At 32.3% G+C, this 15,506-nt stretch overlaps 1 protein-coding gene across 5 annotated transcripts in view; it reads right to left on the bottom strand.

Annotated features, from left to right (window-relative positions):
* CADPS2 (calcium dependent secretion activator 2) overlaps positions 1-15,506 on the bottom strand; it is a 678,782-nt gene that overhangs the window by 275,752 nt on the left and 387,524 nt on the right. For all 5 annotated transcript variants that reach the window (XM_052001541.1, XM_052001542.1, XM_052001543.1 and 2 more), the window contains exon 8: positions 8,173-8,312. In XM_052001541.1, the coding sequence (XP_051857501.1) occupies positions 8,173-8,312 (140 nt within the window). The remainder of the gene's footprint in view (positions 1-8,172; positions 8,313-15,506) is intronic.

The raw sequence follows: 15,506 nt of genomic DNA, 5'->3' as shown, positions 1-15,506 counted from the left end.
CTTTCCTTTATGCTATATCAAGAAACAAAAGAGGGCAAAGGCCTCCAGATTATTTAGAAACCTGAGGTCTGTACAGTAGCACAGTAGCAATATTTTCATTAAGAGAGGAATTGAGAAGTGAGGGTAATGTTGAATACTGACATCATAAAAATTGACCATCATCACTAATATTCACATAGTAACTACTATGTTCCAGGCACTGTTTTAAGTGCTTTGATTCTCATTATGACTCGGGAGGTGGGTATTATTATTATCTCCATTTTACAGATGAGGAAACTAAGACTAACAGAAGTTAAATGAGTTGCCCAGAGTCACACAGCTAATATGCTTTTTACTATCATCTCAGAGTCAACTTCCTGCCAGGACACCAGTTGTTAGAGCAATGATCAAAATAAATATCAAATTGGGGAAAAGGTTAAAAATGTGAAAATGACATTATACATCAAAATTAAAGTTTCTGATTAAATAACCTGATTATGAAAATGGGAAATAGCCAAAAGTAAAGATGTAGACTCTATTCATACCTTTCTCAGAAATATTTAAATCCTGCAAACCAGTGTTCAAAACAAGGAAGAGGCTGAAAGAGATAGAAGTCACCTCTATGAACTGTTTTTCCTTCTTTTTATCTAATAAAATGGCATGGCACTGGCTGTGAGCACAAACTTCTTGGGCAAAGCATTATGAGGGAAGATCACAAAATCACCTACTGAGAGCATGAAGGGATCTGAGGCTATCTATTCTAACCATTTAAAGGAAATTGAAGTTCACAGACATTACATGACCTGCCCAAGATAACAAAGGTATGAAGTTCCAGAAATGGGATTTGAACCCAGATTATTACCTCCAGAGCCATTTTTTTCCCATTGCAGGAGGAGGGAAAAACAACTCACTTTGTAAGATCTTGGTGTGAAGTTTAATTAAGCTAGATGATTTTGTGTATTTATAAAAGAAATAAGTAGGACAACAAAGACATTTTTATTGGAGGAAAAGAGATGTAATTTACATTAGCAATCTAATGTCATTTACAAAAGATCAGCTGGGCAGTGCAATGGATAGTTTGGAAGGTCTGGAATCAGAATGACCTCAGTTGAAATATGGCCTCAAACACTTATTATATAAATGGGCAAGTCATTTAACTCTGTTTGCCTCTGTTTCTTCATTAGTAAAATGAGTTGGCAAAGAAAATGGCAAACCACTCCAATATCTTTGCCAAGAAAATCCCCAAAAGATTCATGGAGATTTGGACAGGACTAAAAATGACCAAACAACAACAAATTACACTATCCTACAGAGACTTGACTGTTTCAATATCCTCTGTACTATGTAAAGGAGTGACTGGCTACACCATTTCAATTCAATGTATAGAAGAATACTGTGACACAAGCTAATTCATACAGCTTATGCTGAAGGAAAAACAATTTTAAAGACATTCTGGGAATTGGTGCTAAATGAATGCTTGTTGAATGAAAGAATGGATTAATCAATCAAAGGAAGTGCTCAATGAATGTTTTTGAGCAAAGTTTCCATCATTGCTACATATTCAAGGGCAGTCAGAGAAGAAATCAGGGATAAATGAAAAATTCAGTGATATGAAAGGCAATCATTGAGCCTTTCTTGGGGGAGTGGGGGTGCTGTACTTTTTATTTCATGTATTGTAGAAAAACAGGAAAAGAGCTACATACAACTTAACAAATATTGTTCTGGCTATGGAACACAATTAAAAATCAGGATGAAATTCCCATTTCCTTTGTACATATAGATGAATCGAGAATGATATTAAAAAAATAATAGATTCACAAATAACTATAAGGAAAAATATTAAATTCCTTCATATTTTTAGTGAATGTTTTTTAATTACCAAAATATTAAAGTTTGTATTAATATTCACTAAAATTGCTTTGTTCAGCTTTTATTATAAAATTATATATATATGTAACTCAGAATTTCTGATGTATACATATGACTACCTACATATAGGTATACACATATAGGTACTTCTTGTTATACATAGCTTATTGAATTAAGTTCTTTCCTTCTTTTTCTTTCTTTTTAGCTTATATTTATTACATATTACATATATATATATACATATATATATATATAAGTGAGGCTCTTTATTTTAGTTTTTACAGATTTAATTTTAATTTTGGTTGATTCTTCTTACAAGACAGTGCCATTTAACTAATATTCTGATAGTACTTTTAAGTTCTGAAACAATACTAATGGTTAGCCACTAGGCTATGCTAAAGGATAGCACATTCAATAAAGTCTAATACTTTCTGTCTCAAACATGGAACCAAACAAACTTACACAGGGGAAAGCTATACAATTTGACAGAGTTTTAATCACTTTTATCAGTAAGTAAAATATCATAGCATATATTATAACTTCTTAAATTTTTTTCATATATAGGTTTGATAAGACAATTGGTTTAGATAGGTTATGTTTATTATTACATTTATTTTATTCAGAAGAAACATCTATACTTTTTTTTGGCTTACCTATATTAAAAACAGATTTTAATTTGCTTATATCAAAATATTCATTCAACAAATATTGGACCAGAATGCCTTTTTTTAATTGTATATTTGTCCTCCTCTTTGTATGTATTTTTGCATAGATTATCCCTGATTTTCCCTCCCAACCTACAATGCTCTGCTCCCTTATCTCACTTTCCCTAACTCCTAGTCTCCCCAACTGTTACTGATTTCTCTGACATTATCTTCTATATATCCCGTATCCAACGTATAGGCATAGTGTTACCTTATGTATGCATAGATTTTCATATGTTGTTTCAGCCATTAGAATTTACATTCCCTGAAGGCAGTTTTTTTGTTTTGTTTTGTTTTGATTGAGTTTTTTGGATTTTTTCTTTTTTGGCCTTTCTTTTTATACTCAGCACTTAGCAAGGGCCTTACTTATTATGGTAATTACTTAACAAATGCTTATTGACTGACATGTTTTTCATCAAATTAATTTTATTTCTTTGCTTTAAAGGAGCTTAAAATACAAAAGCAAATTCAACAATTGAACTTTGCCTTTTATTATTGAAATGACACTCTCTTTACTAGGCTAAATTAATAACAAAGCTCAGCATTCCCATGCAGCATTTCATACTTTAATGTGCTCTGCTTTAATTTGTAATTGCTCTTCACAACTCTTAGAAGCATACTATGTTTCTCTTCATTGCTAAAATATATTAAGAACATTCTGTTATTTAGAAAAATGGTAGAATAGTGTGTATTATCTCCTATCAGGAAGTTTAGCCTAACTGGAATAAGCATATGTATACCCTTATTTGTAAATGAAGGTAATATCATGTATAAATGCTGCTTCGAGCAATTGTGGGAATTACATGAAACAATGTAGATGAGTATTTAACAAATGTTAAAGTACTATATAAATGCCAACTTCTACTGTCATAAGGACAAATGCATAAGAACATAAACAACAATGTATGATCAGTGATCAATAATTAATAAGTTATTATACAAGGAAACATATGTTAAATGTCAAAGGAGAATTATAAACCACAAAACTACAGAAAATCAAGAAAGGAAAGGAAATCACTGTGGAATCAGGTTACGAAGGAATAAAGAAAAAAAGTTAGTCCAAGATTATGTAACATTTCAAAGACTAGCCTTTAATAAGGATTAGAACTAATGTCTTTAATTTTCATTCTACTGTTTAACCCACTTAAAAAATCTGTAAGAAGGGTTTCCTATGTCTGAGATAAAAAATAATCTTTTTCCTTACAAGGCTTGTCTCTCATTTCAATTATTCATAGTCATGAGTTAATTATTTATCACAGAATGAATTATTGACAGAATACAATTTGTACAGCCCCAAAGCAAAGTGCTATTAATCTACCATTCCTATTACATTATTACACTTTGGTTTGTAATAACAGGATTTACAAGAACAAAGTTAGTTGCCTTTAATTCTTTTACTAAACTTAATTAAGCCCAACAAAACCCAATTCTAATACTTTTTTTATTGAACAGATTCAATCATAAAGCATTAAATCGGTATTGTTTTCTTTCTTCCTCGCTATACTTCCCCTCTCTCCCACTTTACATAGGATGTATTCCTTTCAAAATAGCATGAAAAGCCTGTATAATACCTTTATCTGACAACCTCGTCATAATGATGGGAATCTATTGCATCACTAAGGTTTTACTATATAATTATAAATTTAGAATCTCAAAGAACGTTAGAAATAATATAGCTCATTTTACAGATGAGGAAAATGAGGTTCAGAGAGATCATATGGCTTTCCCATAACCACGGAGTAGTAAAATTAGTAGATCTGATGGCCTCTAATTTCAAATCCACTGATATTTCTATTACACTAGTTGTAGAAGAAATGATTCCAAATTTGGGCAAAATAACTAATATGCTAATTTTGGTTGAACTATTTGGGAAGTAGAAGAAACACATTTTAAATGAGATATTTTCAGTTTCAGAAGTCTCTCCTTTATGCTTTAATGATATTTTTCAGACATTATTTTTGACTGATGGAATGAACTCTTCTGGGAAATTTGAAAATAATTTAGTTACTACTAGTTCTTAAGTATATCATCTTTAAAAATGTTCTCCCTTTATATCGCTTCACAATTATCTGTTGTTAATAAATGCAATGCAACAAATCATGTTTATCCCACACTGCCAAGTCTCAAGGGATTTACTTCACTAGTATTCAGAGCACAGTACCCAGACACAAAATATTGTAAACAAACAGGAAAAAATCGGGACTGAGAATCAGGAGGAGACTTTGATTATAAATCTGTATAAATGTGTCACTGAATAATACATGAGATTTGTACAAATCACTTACCCTAATAGAACTTTAGATCTTCAACTTATAAACAAAAAGTTATTTGTTAACAATCTAGTAATAGAGCAAGGTTCCTGAATGTTTTCATCATTACCACTACCACCACCACAAGATAACAGATCAATAACAACTCACATTTATACAAAACTTTTAACAACCTTACCAATTCTAATAATTAGTATACCGAGGCTCAAGGAATTTCATTGCAGGGAATCATGTAGTTAGTATCAGCTTGGGATTTTCTGACTCCAGGACCATCCATCTTTCCACTACTACCTTCTGTCTAAGAAAATGAGTGAGAAGCCCTTTGCAAGGGCAGACAATGCAACTGGTATTATCAAATCATAAAGCATTGTGTAGGACTTTTGGAATTGCCATTATTCTAGTCTTACCACCTAGTCTTTATCCAATGAGTGGCAGTCTCAATTTATCTATATGTTCTACTAACCTCACTCCTCTCTTTAATAGCTAAATATTGATCTATTGATCAATCTATTGAAGTTTTCCCTTCCTCTTCTCTTACTTTTAACTCTTTGAAATCTGGCTTCAGACCTCACCATTTACCTAGGATTACCATATAAAAAGTTGTTAAACATTTTCTAATTGCTTAATCTGTTAACTTTTTCTCAGTTTTCATCCTTCCTGATTTCTCTATATTAATTGATACTATCTTTCTTTTCAAGATAATCTCTCCTTTCTGAGTTTTTATGACATTATTTCAGTTCTTCTACCTACCTGATTGCTCCTTCTCCTTTGCTATGATCATGATCCATATCAAGCCTACTAATTGCAGTTATGATCCAAACCTCTATCCTGAGCTTTTCTCTAAATTCTTGACAGTTCTCATCATCTTCATTATCATCTCTATAAAGATGACTCCAAGACTTATGGTAGATCTCCAGTAAAAGAACTCACTACTTCTTGAAGTAATTCAATCTAACTTTGGATATATGGATATTGGCTATATTGGATCTATGAAAATATGTTTTGAGGACTGTACATATTTAATCTATATTGGATTGCTTGTTGTCTTGGGGAGAGGGAAGTAGAGAGGGAGGGAAAAAATTTTGAACACAAAATCTAATAGAAACGAATGTTGAAAACTATCTTTACATATATTTAGAAAAGTAAAACACTACTGGGATGGCTCTCAATAGCTAGGAGATCTTCTCTTAAATCAATTAGAGATAACACCTCTTTGCAACTTTTACCCACCACCAATAGTAGTCCTGCCCTCAAGGGCCAAGCAGGGCAAGGGTCAAGAATCATTCTAATATCTCTCCTATTTGCTAGAATAGCAAAAGACATCTATCATATTCTTGTTTTCCCTAAAGATTTCTTTACATTAAACATTCTCAATTCTTTCAACCAAGTCCCATATAGCAAGGATTTTTACTCATGAGGTGATACTCCCTTTGAATGATCTCTAAAGTATCAGTGTACTTCCCCTAAAAAAAGTGGCTCTTGGAACTAAATACAATATCCTAGATCTGCCTTCAATAAAGTACTATGTTACTGTGTCTTCCTAATCCTGCTTTTTTTTCTTGATAAAAGTGAGGATCAGTTGTTTAAGCTGCCTTATCAAATTAACTCATGTTGAGCTTGTAGTCAACTAAAATGCTCAGATCTTTTAAAGATAGAATCATCAATCAAAAAGCATTTATTAGCTTACTATATGTCAGTCACTATACTAAGCACTGACAATGCAAGTACTAAAAATGAAGCAATCTCTACTCACAAGTTTATATTATTATGGAGAAGACAATAAGCCAACTAACATATGTGTATAGATAGATAGATAACATGAATAATGAAAAATACAAATTTATATTAAGTATTTAAGTTAAAACATAGGCATTTATATAAATACTACTGTGTTGTAATTAATGATGAGCTCGATGATCTTAGAAAACCATGGATAGGCTTGCATGAAATAATGAAGAACAAAATGAGCAAAACACTAAGAGAATGTTGTATATGTAATAGTGATATTGTTTGAAGAACAACTTTGAGTGAAAATTATTTTGACTATTACATATATTTACATTAACTACAAAGGATATATGAAGACACTATCTGCATACACAGATAGGCTGACAAATAGAAGTATGTATAGAACAATTTTACATATGTATATTTGTGTATATATGTGCAATTTGTGTCTAATGGTAGCCATCTCTAGAGTAGGTAGAGAAGAAAAAGAAAAAAAGAAATTTACAGGATAATTTTATTATATATTTAATAGCAAGTTGCACAATAAAAAGGGGAAAAGAACATTGTACATCTTTTTATTGATCTATGTTATGGAAATGCTTTTTTATTTCTAAAATTAAAAATAAAATAAATAAAAATTAATTTTGAAAAAGAGAAAAGAATAAAGTAGTTAACTGAAAAGTATTTGGATATGTTAGGAACTCACTATACTTGAATAAGTAGTATAGTAACATGGTCAGATCTGTACTTATGGAAAATTACTTCAGTAGCATTGTGTAGAAAGGCCTTTAATATGGAAACCACTTAGGGAGCAAGAGATCCAAAAACCTAAAACAATGTATTAATTGTGTAGATGGAAAAAGAGAATTGAGAGCCATCATATATTTAGAAATGAGAAGATTTGGCAATTTATTAAATATGTGGGGAAAGAGAGAGTAAGGAGTTGAGAATAATGCAAAGGTTATAGACATCAAAGACTAGAAAATGGGTACTGCCTTCAACAGAAGTTTGGAACACAAATTAATTGATAGTTTATTCTTTGAAGATGCAAAATAAACAAGAAAAATAATGTTCATGCTTTTTTAAAGAATATATGAGCATCTTTAATCATCTTGGGATAATTTTCAAAGAACTATTACAAATTTTATTTTTTACTAGAAAATAAAGAAGAAAAGTCTAGAGAATATGTGAGCTCTTTAAATCTGTTCCCTAACACATGTAACTGAGGCATTACTGTTTTGTATAATTGATTTGTATTTCTATAAACTTATCTTCATAGATATATACAAGAACATGAATACTGTGCTATATCAATCTATTTCATTTTGGCATGTGGGTAGAATTAAATTCCAGGAGTCTTGAAGAAAAATATTTTATTGAGATATGAAGCTGAGGTCTCTGGAAAACCTAATTCAGGATAGATAATAACATGGCTATTGCCTTTAAGTAAATGGATGAAACAATCTTTGCATACATATGAGACGAGAGGAACAATAAGGCTTGTTCTGCCACATATTTCAATAATAAGCATAATTAACACTTAAAAATAAATTAATTATACAAAACTAACTTCCTCATTAAAATACTGATATTGCCTAAAAATCTCTCATATCAACACTCACCCACTATGCTTCATATGTGGTGGTTTATCCATTCTCACAGCCAATTTGATTTTCAGATCAGAATCCTGGCTATTTTTTGGAACCACCATTCTGTGTAATTCAGCTGTCTTTGAACTGTTGGAAGTTGGATACAAAATTACCTGTAAGGAACAAAATGGAAAACTTTTCAGTATATTACACCGAAATCTTACTTGTTAGTAACAAGATCTTTCTTACATTTTTTCAGTTTAAAAAAGAGTCCCCAAAGCCAAAATATGCCTAAAATGCTATTTGATTTTCTCCTTTCACAGAAAATGAAGATTTAGATGCAGACTTATTTGTTTTCTGACAAATGTTCATTTTCATATCATCACATAACAGTTTCCTTGCATGTCATGTCATAGAGAATTAAAAGCACAATGAGACTCAGCTGAAATGACAGCTAAAAACTGTCATTATGTACTGAAGTGGACATCTCAGATTTCAACACTGGACCCTGTAGGGAATAGTATTTTAGAAATTGTGTTCTTTGAAACTAAATATATTGCTCTATAAAAGAAAAACTAATCTGAGCCAGCACAAACCATACTCATTTTAATATTTGCTAATGGAAATCAATTAGAGGTGGAAAAGACATGGTTAAAATAGATTTTCTGCTTGTATCATAGACTCCATGAAGGACTGATTCGAAATAGATTTTTTTTTAAAGAATATGCAGTCACAGTTTCAATAAATTATTTTTAATCAATTTGTGAAAAATGGAAAATTTTATTTAGCAGCAACATGATGGAAAAATAATATTTTGTACAAAAAAAGTTCATCTATCTTATTGGTATTTCACTGATAAAATCAACAGGTCCATCCCCTTTTAACACCCACCCTCACTGACTAGTTATATCCCTTAAATATAGTTCAGATTTAGTGATGGCCAAGAAAAAATTTGCCAAGAAAAACTCAAAAGGGGTCATGAGGAGTTGGACACCATTGAAACAACTCAATAGCAACAACAGCAACTACCACCAGAAAAATAAACAAACCCTACTTCTTTCAAGAACTTTCTTTCCCTCCCCCAAACAGTATGACTTGTTCAGAACACAACTTTGACAAAAAAAAAAAAAAATCAACTACCATTCTCTAAATCTAAATAATGATATCTCCACAGGTTTGTATTACATGACTCAGGTGCTCACAATATGATCTTGAAAGACTATATAGGTAAGATAACAAAATAACCTTCAAGGTTAACCACAGCCTGGTCCAGTTCTGTAATCTCTCAATTGATGTGGTTAACCCAAAATACCAATGTATAGATCTATTTTTAAAAAAAATTTTATTTAATAATTACTTTATATTGACAGAATCCATGCCAGGGCAATCAATGTATAGATCTAAAAGGAGGAAAAGAGATAGCAGATCATCTCTCATCAGAACAAAACAGGACCATAGAAGAGAGAACAAATCAGTACTTATTCAGTGTAGTCACAAGGATGACTACATGCACCTGGGAGATAACATGAACCATGTTCTTGAACTAAACCAGAATGTCTTGTGGGGTGGAGGGTTGCCATATATTACCTTCCCTATGAGCAGTTAGCTTTATAACGTGTAATTTTTGCAGGTACCACTAAATAAAAGTAAAATCAAGGAAAGAGAATTGTGTACACATGTCAAGGGAAGCTGAATTTGGTCTACAGGAGCATCACTGATGGTAAGAAAGAAAGATCATCATTGTTTTGGTGAAACTTGTCACAAAACTTGCTTGTGGCCCAAATGCTTTCAAGCAGACTACCATCCCCAAAATAGTAGCTTCAGATTGTGATGGGGCCTGAAAACTGGATAGTGATATTTAGATTAGATTTAGATTTAGCATAAATAGTGATGTCCAATAAGAGAGATATTTAAAGATTTCTCAGTAAACTATTGTTAAGAGGTGGGATTTGAGTAGAAGCTCTTAACCTGGCATCCATAAATTTAAAAATATTAATAACTATATTTCATCATAATTAATTTCTTTTGTAATCTTAGATATTTTATGTGTTTCATAACATTATTCTCAGTAGGAACATGTGGATTTCACCAGATTGCCAAAAGGATCCATGATTCATACAAAAAATGAAGAACTCCTGGATTATAGACATGGGAGAGATGATAAAGAGCATTTTGAAAGTTTAATTGACAAATACTATTGAAGACAAAGGAATAGTGTGAGTCAGTGAAAACTAGATTCAAGGGACATAAATTGGAAGAGTTAACTGTCTTCAGAGACAAGGTATTAAGTTTGGTTTTTGACACATTGTACTTTGGATAGTGGTGAAATATTAAATCTCAGAATTATAGTAAACATCTGAAAAAATGAAAATAGATGTAGTTTATTTTAAAGTTAATAGGAAGTGATACTTACCCTCACCTGCCTCACTCTGTTAAATATCAGTTTCTTCTATTCAGTCATCATTCATATCTCACTCATTAAATATAGCTATTTCTCAGAGCATTTTTCTTTTCTCTTTTGTTGATCTTATCATTTTCCATAGGTTCATTTACTCTCTGCAGATGACTTCAAAATCTACCTATTTCAGATTTAATTTCTAAATTCCAGTCATGTAACATCCACTGCCTCTTGTATATCTTCATCTTGATATTCTATGCAATTCACAAACTCCATCATATAGCAAAGACCTCAAAATCATTCCCTCTTAAACTCATCCTTTTTTGAAACCTTCCTATTTCTTCTGAGTACATTACTGTGTCTTAGCTACTCTGATTCACCTTGAAGTCATCTTTGATTTTTCCTTTTTCTTCACACTGTTCCCTTCATCCCAATTCAATCATTTACCAATTTGTGTTGATTTGAACTCCACGACATGTTTCAAGCATTCATTCCTTTTCTCCACACACCCAGACCCTAGTTGAGACTCTTAGAATATCTCAGTTTTTTCAGACTCTTTTCTCTCCATTCAATGTATACTTCAACAACCAATATTATCTGCCTAAAACACAGGTTCAATCACATTCTTATTATTCTTAATTTAAGTGGTTTTCTATCTGGCTTTCCAAACTTATTTCATCATATTTCCTTTTATATTCCCAAGTACTTGTCAAATGAACTTATTTGCTTTTTCTCATACTTCTCTTGCCTTTACAGAGACTGTATCCTCTTCTCTTATCCCTGATTCTGCCTCTTTCTTGGAATATGCTTTCATCTTCATCCAGGATACTTACAATCCTTAATTTCTTTTAAGCATCAACTCTCAAAGCTTTTACTTATTCCTCTAATTATAAATCCTATATGTCATTTACTTTAGGAGAAAACAAACTTCTTGAAGGTAGGGACTATTTTGGTGTTGAATTTTTAGTTGTCTAGCAAACTACCTTAGCCACAGTAGGCACTTAAGTATTGAAAAGAATTGAAACTAAAAGAATCAACAGTATTTTTATCCAGAATTTTGAATTGTGATTTTAAATAGGAATGTTAACTCTTCTGGTCAGATATTATTGCTGTTTGTCCTTTGTTCTCAAAGGGGACCAATGATGTTTAGAAGGTGCTCTCTAGACTTGGAAGTGAATTGGCTTTACAAAGAGACAAAGCCATACAAAGTCACCAGCTTCCCTCTCTCTATTAGAGTCATCTGGATCCAGGCAAGACAAAGATCAGGATGATGGGATGCAGCCCTGAATACAGTGGGAAACACTTGGACAGTGGGAAAGCTAAGGTCTTTTCTAAGACTCGGGATGTCTGAGATAACACTCATTCAACGAATGAATGTTAGGAAACAAATGGAATGAGTGCTAGGAAAGAAATGGCTCCCAAAATGGCCTCTTTAGCACCCAAGAAAAAGATCAATCAAGAAAAACCTCAAGAATTTGGGACCAGAACAAAACAACTGCTATTTACACTCATTTTGAGTCAACAAAAACCCAACAATAATCAAATGAGGCTTGTGTTGGGCCCCATTATTGACCAATCAGCCAGAGTAAATTGGATTTAAAGCCTAGTAAAGTAACTCTATTTGAATCCCAATGGCTTTATCAATACCTGTTTTCCAGAGCTCTCTTTCAAGAAATTTATATTTCTGGTATGGTCTTTGCCAGGTCTCTGTTTTTCTGAGTCAATACCCATTGAGCAATTTAAAATCGGGTAAAAAATAGAAGCAAAAGATGGCCTTGTTTGTCTATTAAAAAAAAAATTAATTTGGGAGGGGAAGTTCTTCAGAGTTTCTTTCAGGAACAGAAACAACTGTATTCACTTTGAGCCATCCAAACCCAGATGCTTGAGCTAGGAATTAGTGTAATAGGCCAATCAGTGAGAGCCAGAAAGATTTATATTTAAGGTTTAATCAAGTAGTTCCATTTGAATCCCATTGTATCTGGGGATAAGAGGAAAATCAGATACTTATTGGGCAAATAAGCAAGCTTTTTGCCAGAGTCAAACCCTGGCAAATACCTGATGATGAGCTGGTTTTATCTTTTGGGTCTAAGTTCTTCTCTTCTGTGCGCCCCAATGATTGGCTTGACTGTTTCATTTGATATTACCATACCAACTAGGTCTTTTTCCACCCAAGTTCCAGGAAAGAAAGGATGTGTGTGTGTGTGTGTGTGTGTGTGTGTGTGTGTATGAGTGTGTGTGTGGTGCTACGTATGTTATTATTGCTGAAATAAGCATACTCTCCTTAGTTTTCTAAGGAATTTCTCTATTGCACATCCAAGAAAAGCACGTGAAACAATGGCACAAAGTTAGCAGAATTCTTAAAATGCCTAATAGCAACAGATTTATAGGCAACCATGGGGAATGAAGAGAACTAAGTTCGACCTTTTTAAAAAAAAAAAAAATCTCCTGTAGTTTTTTTACCAATTTACCATTCCCATTTTTGCCTTAGGGATCAATCCTTCCAGAAAGATAAAAAGAAAATCCAAGAAGAACCTTGATGTGCAAAGACTGGTATGTTTTGAAGTGGTTATAAAACCTTGCTTCTATCTTTTGTCTCAATTCTATCAGCTTGGATGTTAAATCAAACTATTCTAGCTCCTAACCCAAGGAAGACTAGGGTTGATAATGCTGCAAGAGCTGATGGAATTTTGATTTTCTATCAGAACCTGAATGAGTTTTCTAGATGCCTACAATTATAGGCATCTAAGATATATCCTTTGCCTCTGAGCTCAATTTTATTTCTGTGCCATAAGTGCCTTAAAATTCTTGCATTATTTTTGTTCCTTGGCTCTGTGAAAGAAAAAAAAAATCATTTCTCTATATGTCTCAACTCATTCTTCCCTTGTATTTCAAATTTTTTACCCCTACAGGAATCACTGCAGTCTGTCCATATGCAAAATCCTTTCCAACAGTCACTGTCATCCTACCTCTTAATGGGTATATTCCTCATTGATCTTCCTGATTCTGTTCTGAAAGTGACAAAGCAGAGGTAATTCACTTATGTTGAATTCAATGGATCATCATTATTGCTGACAAATTTACAAAGAACTTTAAAATATTATCCCATTAATCCTTGCAAAAACCTTTTGGAGTGGAGAAGAGGAAAGTGAATATAGAATCATAGATTTCAAGTTGGAAAGGACTTTAGAAGCCATATAGTTCAAGATCTTTATTTCATAAACAAGATGAGATTTAAAGAAATTAGAGAACTTGCCTATGGTCACACAGCTGTGGGAATGTGACCCATGTCTTCTTGGCTCCAAGTCTCAAATTCTCTCTACTATACTTGTCTATGATCATGTAATAGTTTGAGGTAGGATTTAAACAAAAATCTTCCTGATTCCAAGTCTAAAACCCTATTCATTATGTCAAACTTTTTTGTTTTGTTTTGTTTTGTTTTATTTTATTTTATTTTTTTGCTCAGTGAACTAGCTTCACTATATTCTCCAAGTTCTCTTTGAGGATTTACTCCTTAATAGACTCTTGACAACAAATTCCCTAGAATCCTTAATACCACAGTTTTATGAGAAAAAACACATTGAACATCCAATGATAAAGCTGGATTAGATCACCTAACAATTTTACTTACAATAAAAAGGAAAGTATTCTCCTAGAGAAGTCTACCGTTTTTTTTATCATAGCTGACAATTCAGAAACTAGGAAGTGTAGGAGTAGGAATGAAATTACAATTCAAGAGTTGTAAAATAAAGGGAAATGGTGATAGTGTGGAACCAGAGGGCAATCAGGTAATACATCAGAGAGTTAATCCTTCCCTTTTAATACTAAATAAGATCCCTATTCAAGGATCCTTTTCTTTGCATTCTGGTCATGTGAGGGCCAGGGTAAAGCCACAATAAACCTGCCCAGATTAAGATTAGGAATACAAAAAAATTTGTCAGATAAATTTACAAATAAGCCAGGAGAAAAAAGAACTGGAGTTGGGGAAAATCCAGGGACAATTTTCCACAGCTATCCCCCTGGCTTAAAAGGTCAAAAATAGCAAGTTATTATAATCTATGTATTGCCTATATCAAGTCTTTGAGCTCTTCCTTCAATAACATTTAATATAGATAAGAGAGACTTCAAGAAAGTACTATGATGGCAGCCAATTATATTCCAAAAGAATGAATTTCATGCTGAAAGTGATGTGTTTAGTGTTTATCCTTCTAATAATTAAGATACTTTAAGACTCTCAAGTTTTATCAAGAATCCTTCTGTAGGCAATCCTATTTCATTTGAGTTTAATTATACCCACAAGCAATAATTACATTCTAAAATTTAACTATTTTGCTCCTTTTCTTAAAGGAAGGTAATTATTTTTCCAATCTTTATATACATGTTGTAACTTTTTCTGGGCAAGACAAAAAGTGTATTGCTATTTTCATTCTCATCTTTTAAACATTTTGTCAGTTAACACGGTACTCAACAAAATTTATTTGAGAACACATTTTTATCTTTACTTTAAAACCAACATTATCTTCTCCATAAATATAATAGAGACCATTTGTCATCTTCACTAAATTGTAAATCAACACATTGAGTGATTTTCTCTCTCAATTTTGCTAAAATTCTTAACATCTCAGGAAATGAAATAATCCTCTTAAAGAATAATTACATTTTGTGTACACAATTTTGTATATACACACATAAACATATCAATGTATATGTGTATATGTTGTCCACACACACACATAAACACACATACTTTTTCACTTTTTAAAATACAATACCAATTGCCAGCTAGGAGATATGGTAGATAGAGTGCTGCGCCTGAAGCATCAGGAAAACATTGAGTTCAAATATGGCCATAAATGCTTTCTAATTGTATGACCCTGGACAAGTCAACCCTGCTTGCCTCAGTTTCCTCATCTGTAAAATGAGTTGGAGAAAGAAGTAGCAAACTACTATATTATTTTTATCAAGAAAATCC

Source organism: Antechinus flavipes, chromosome 5 (genome assembly GCF_016432865.1).
Source record: "Antechinus flavipes isolate AdamAnt ecotype Samford, QLD, Australia chromosome 5, AdamAnt_v2, whole genome shotgun sequence".
Classification (NCBI taxonomy): Eukaryota; Metazoa; Chordata; class Mammalia; order Dasyuromorphia; family Dasyuridae; genus Antechinus; species Antechinus flavipes.
This window is presented reverse-complemented; position numbering and strand designations above follow the sequence as displayed.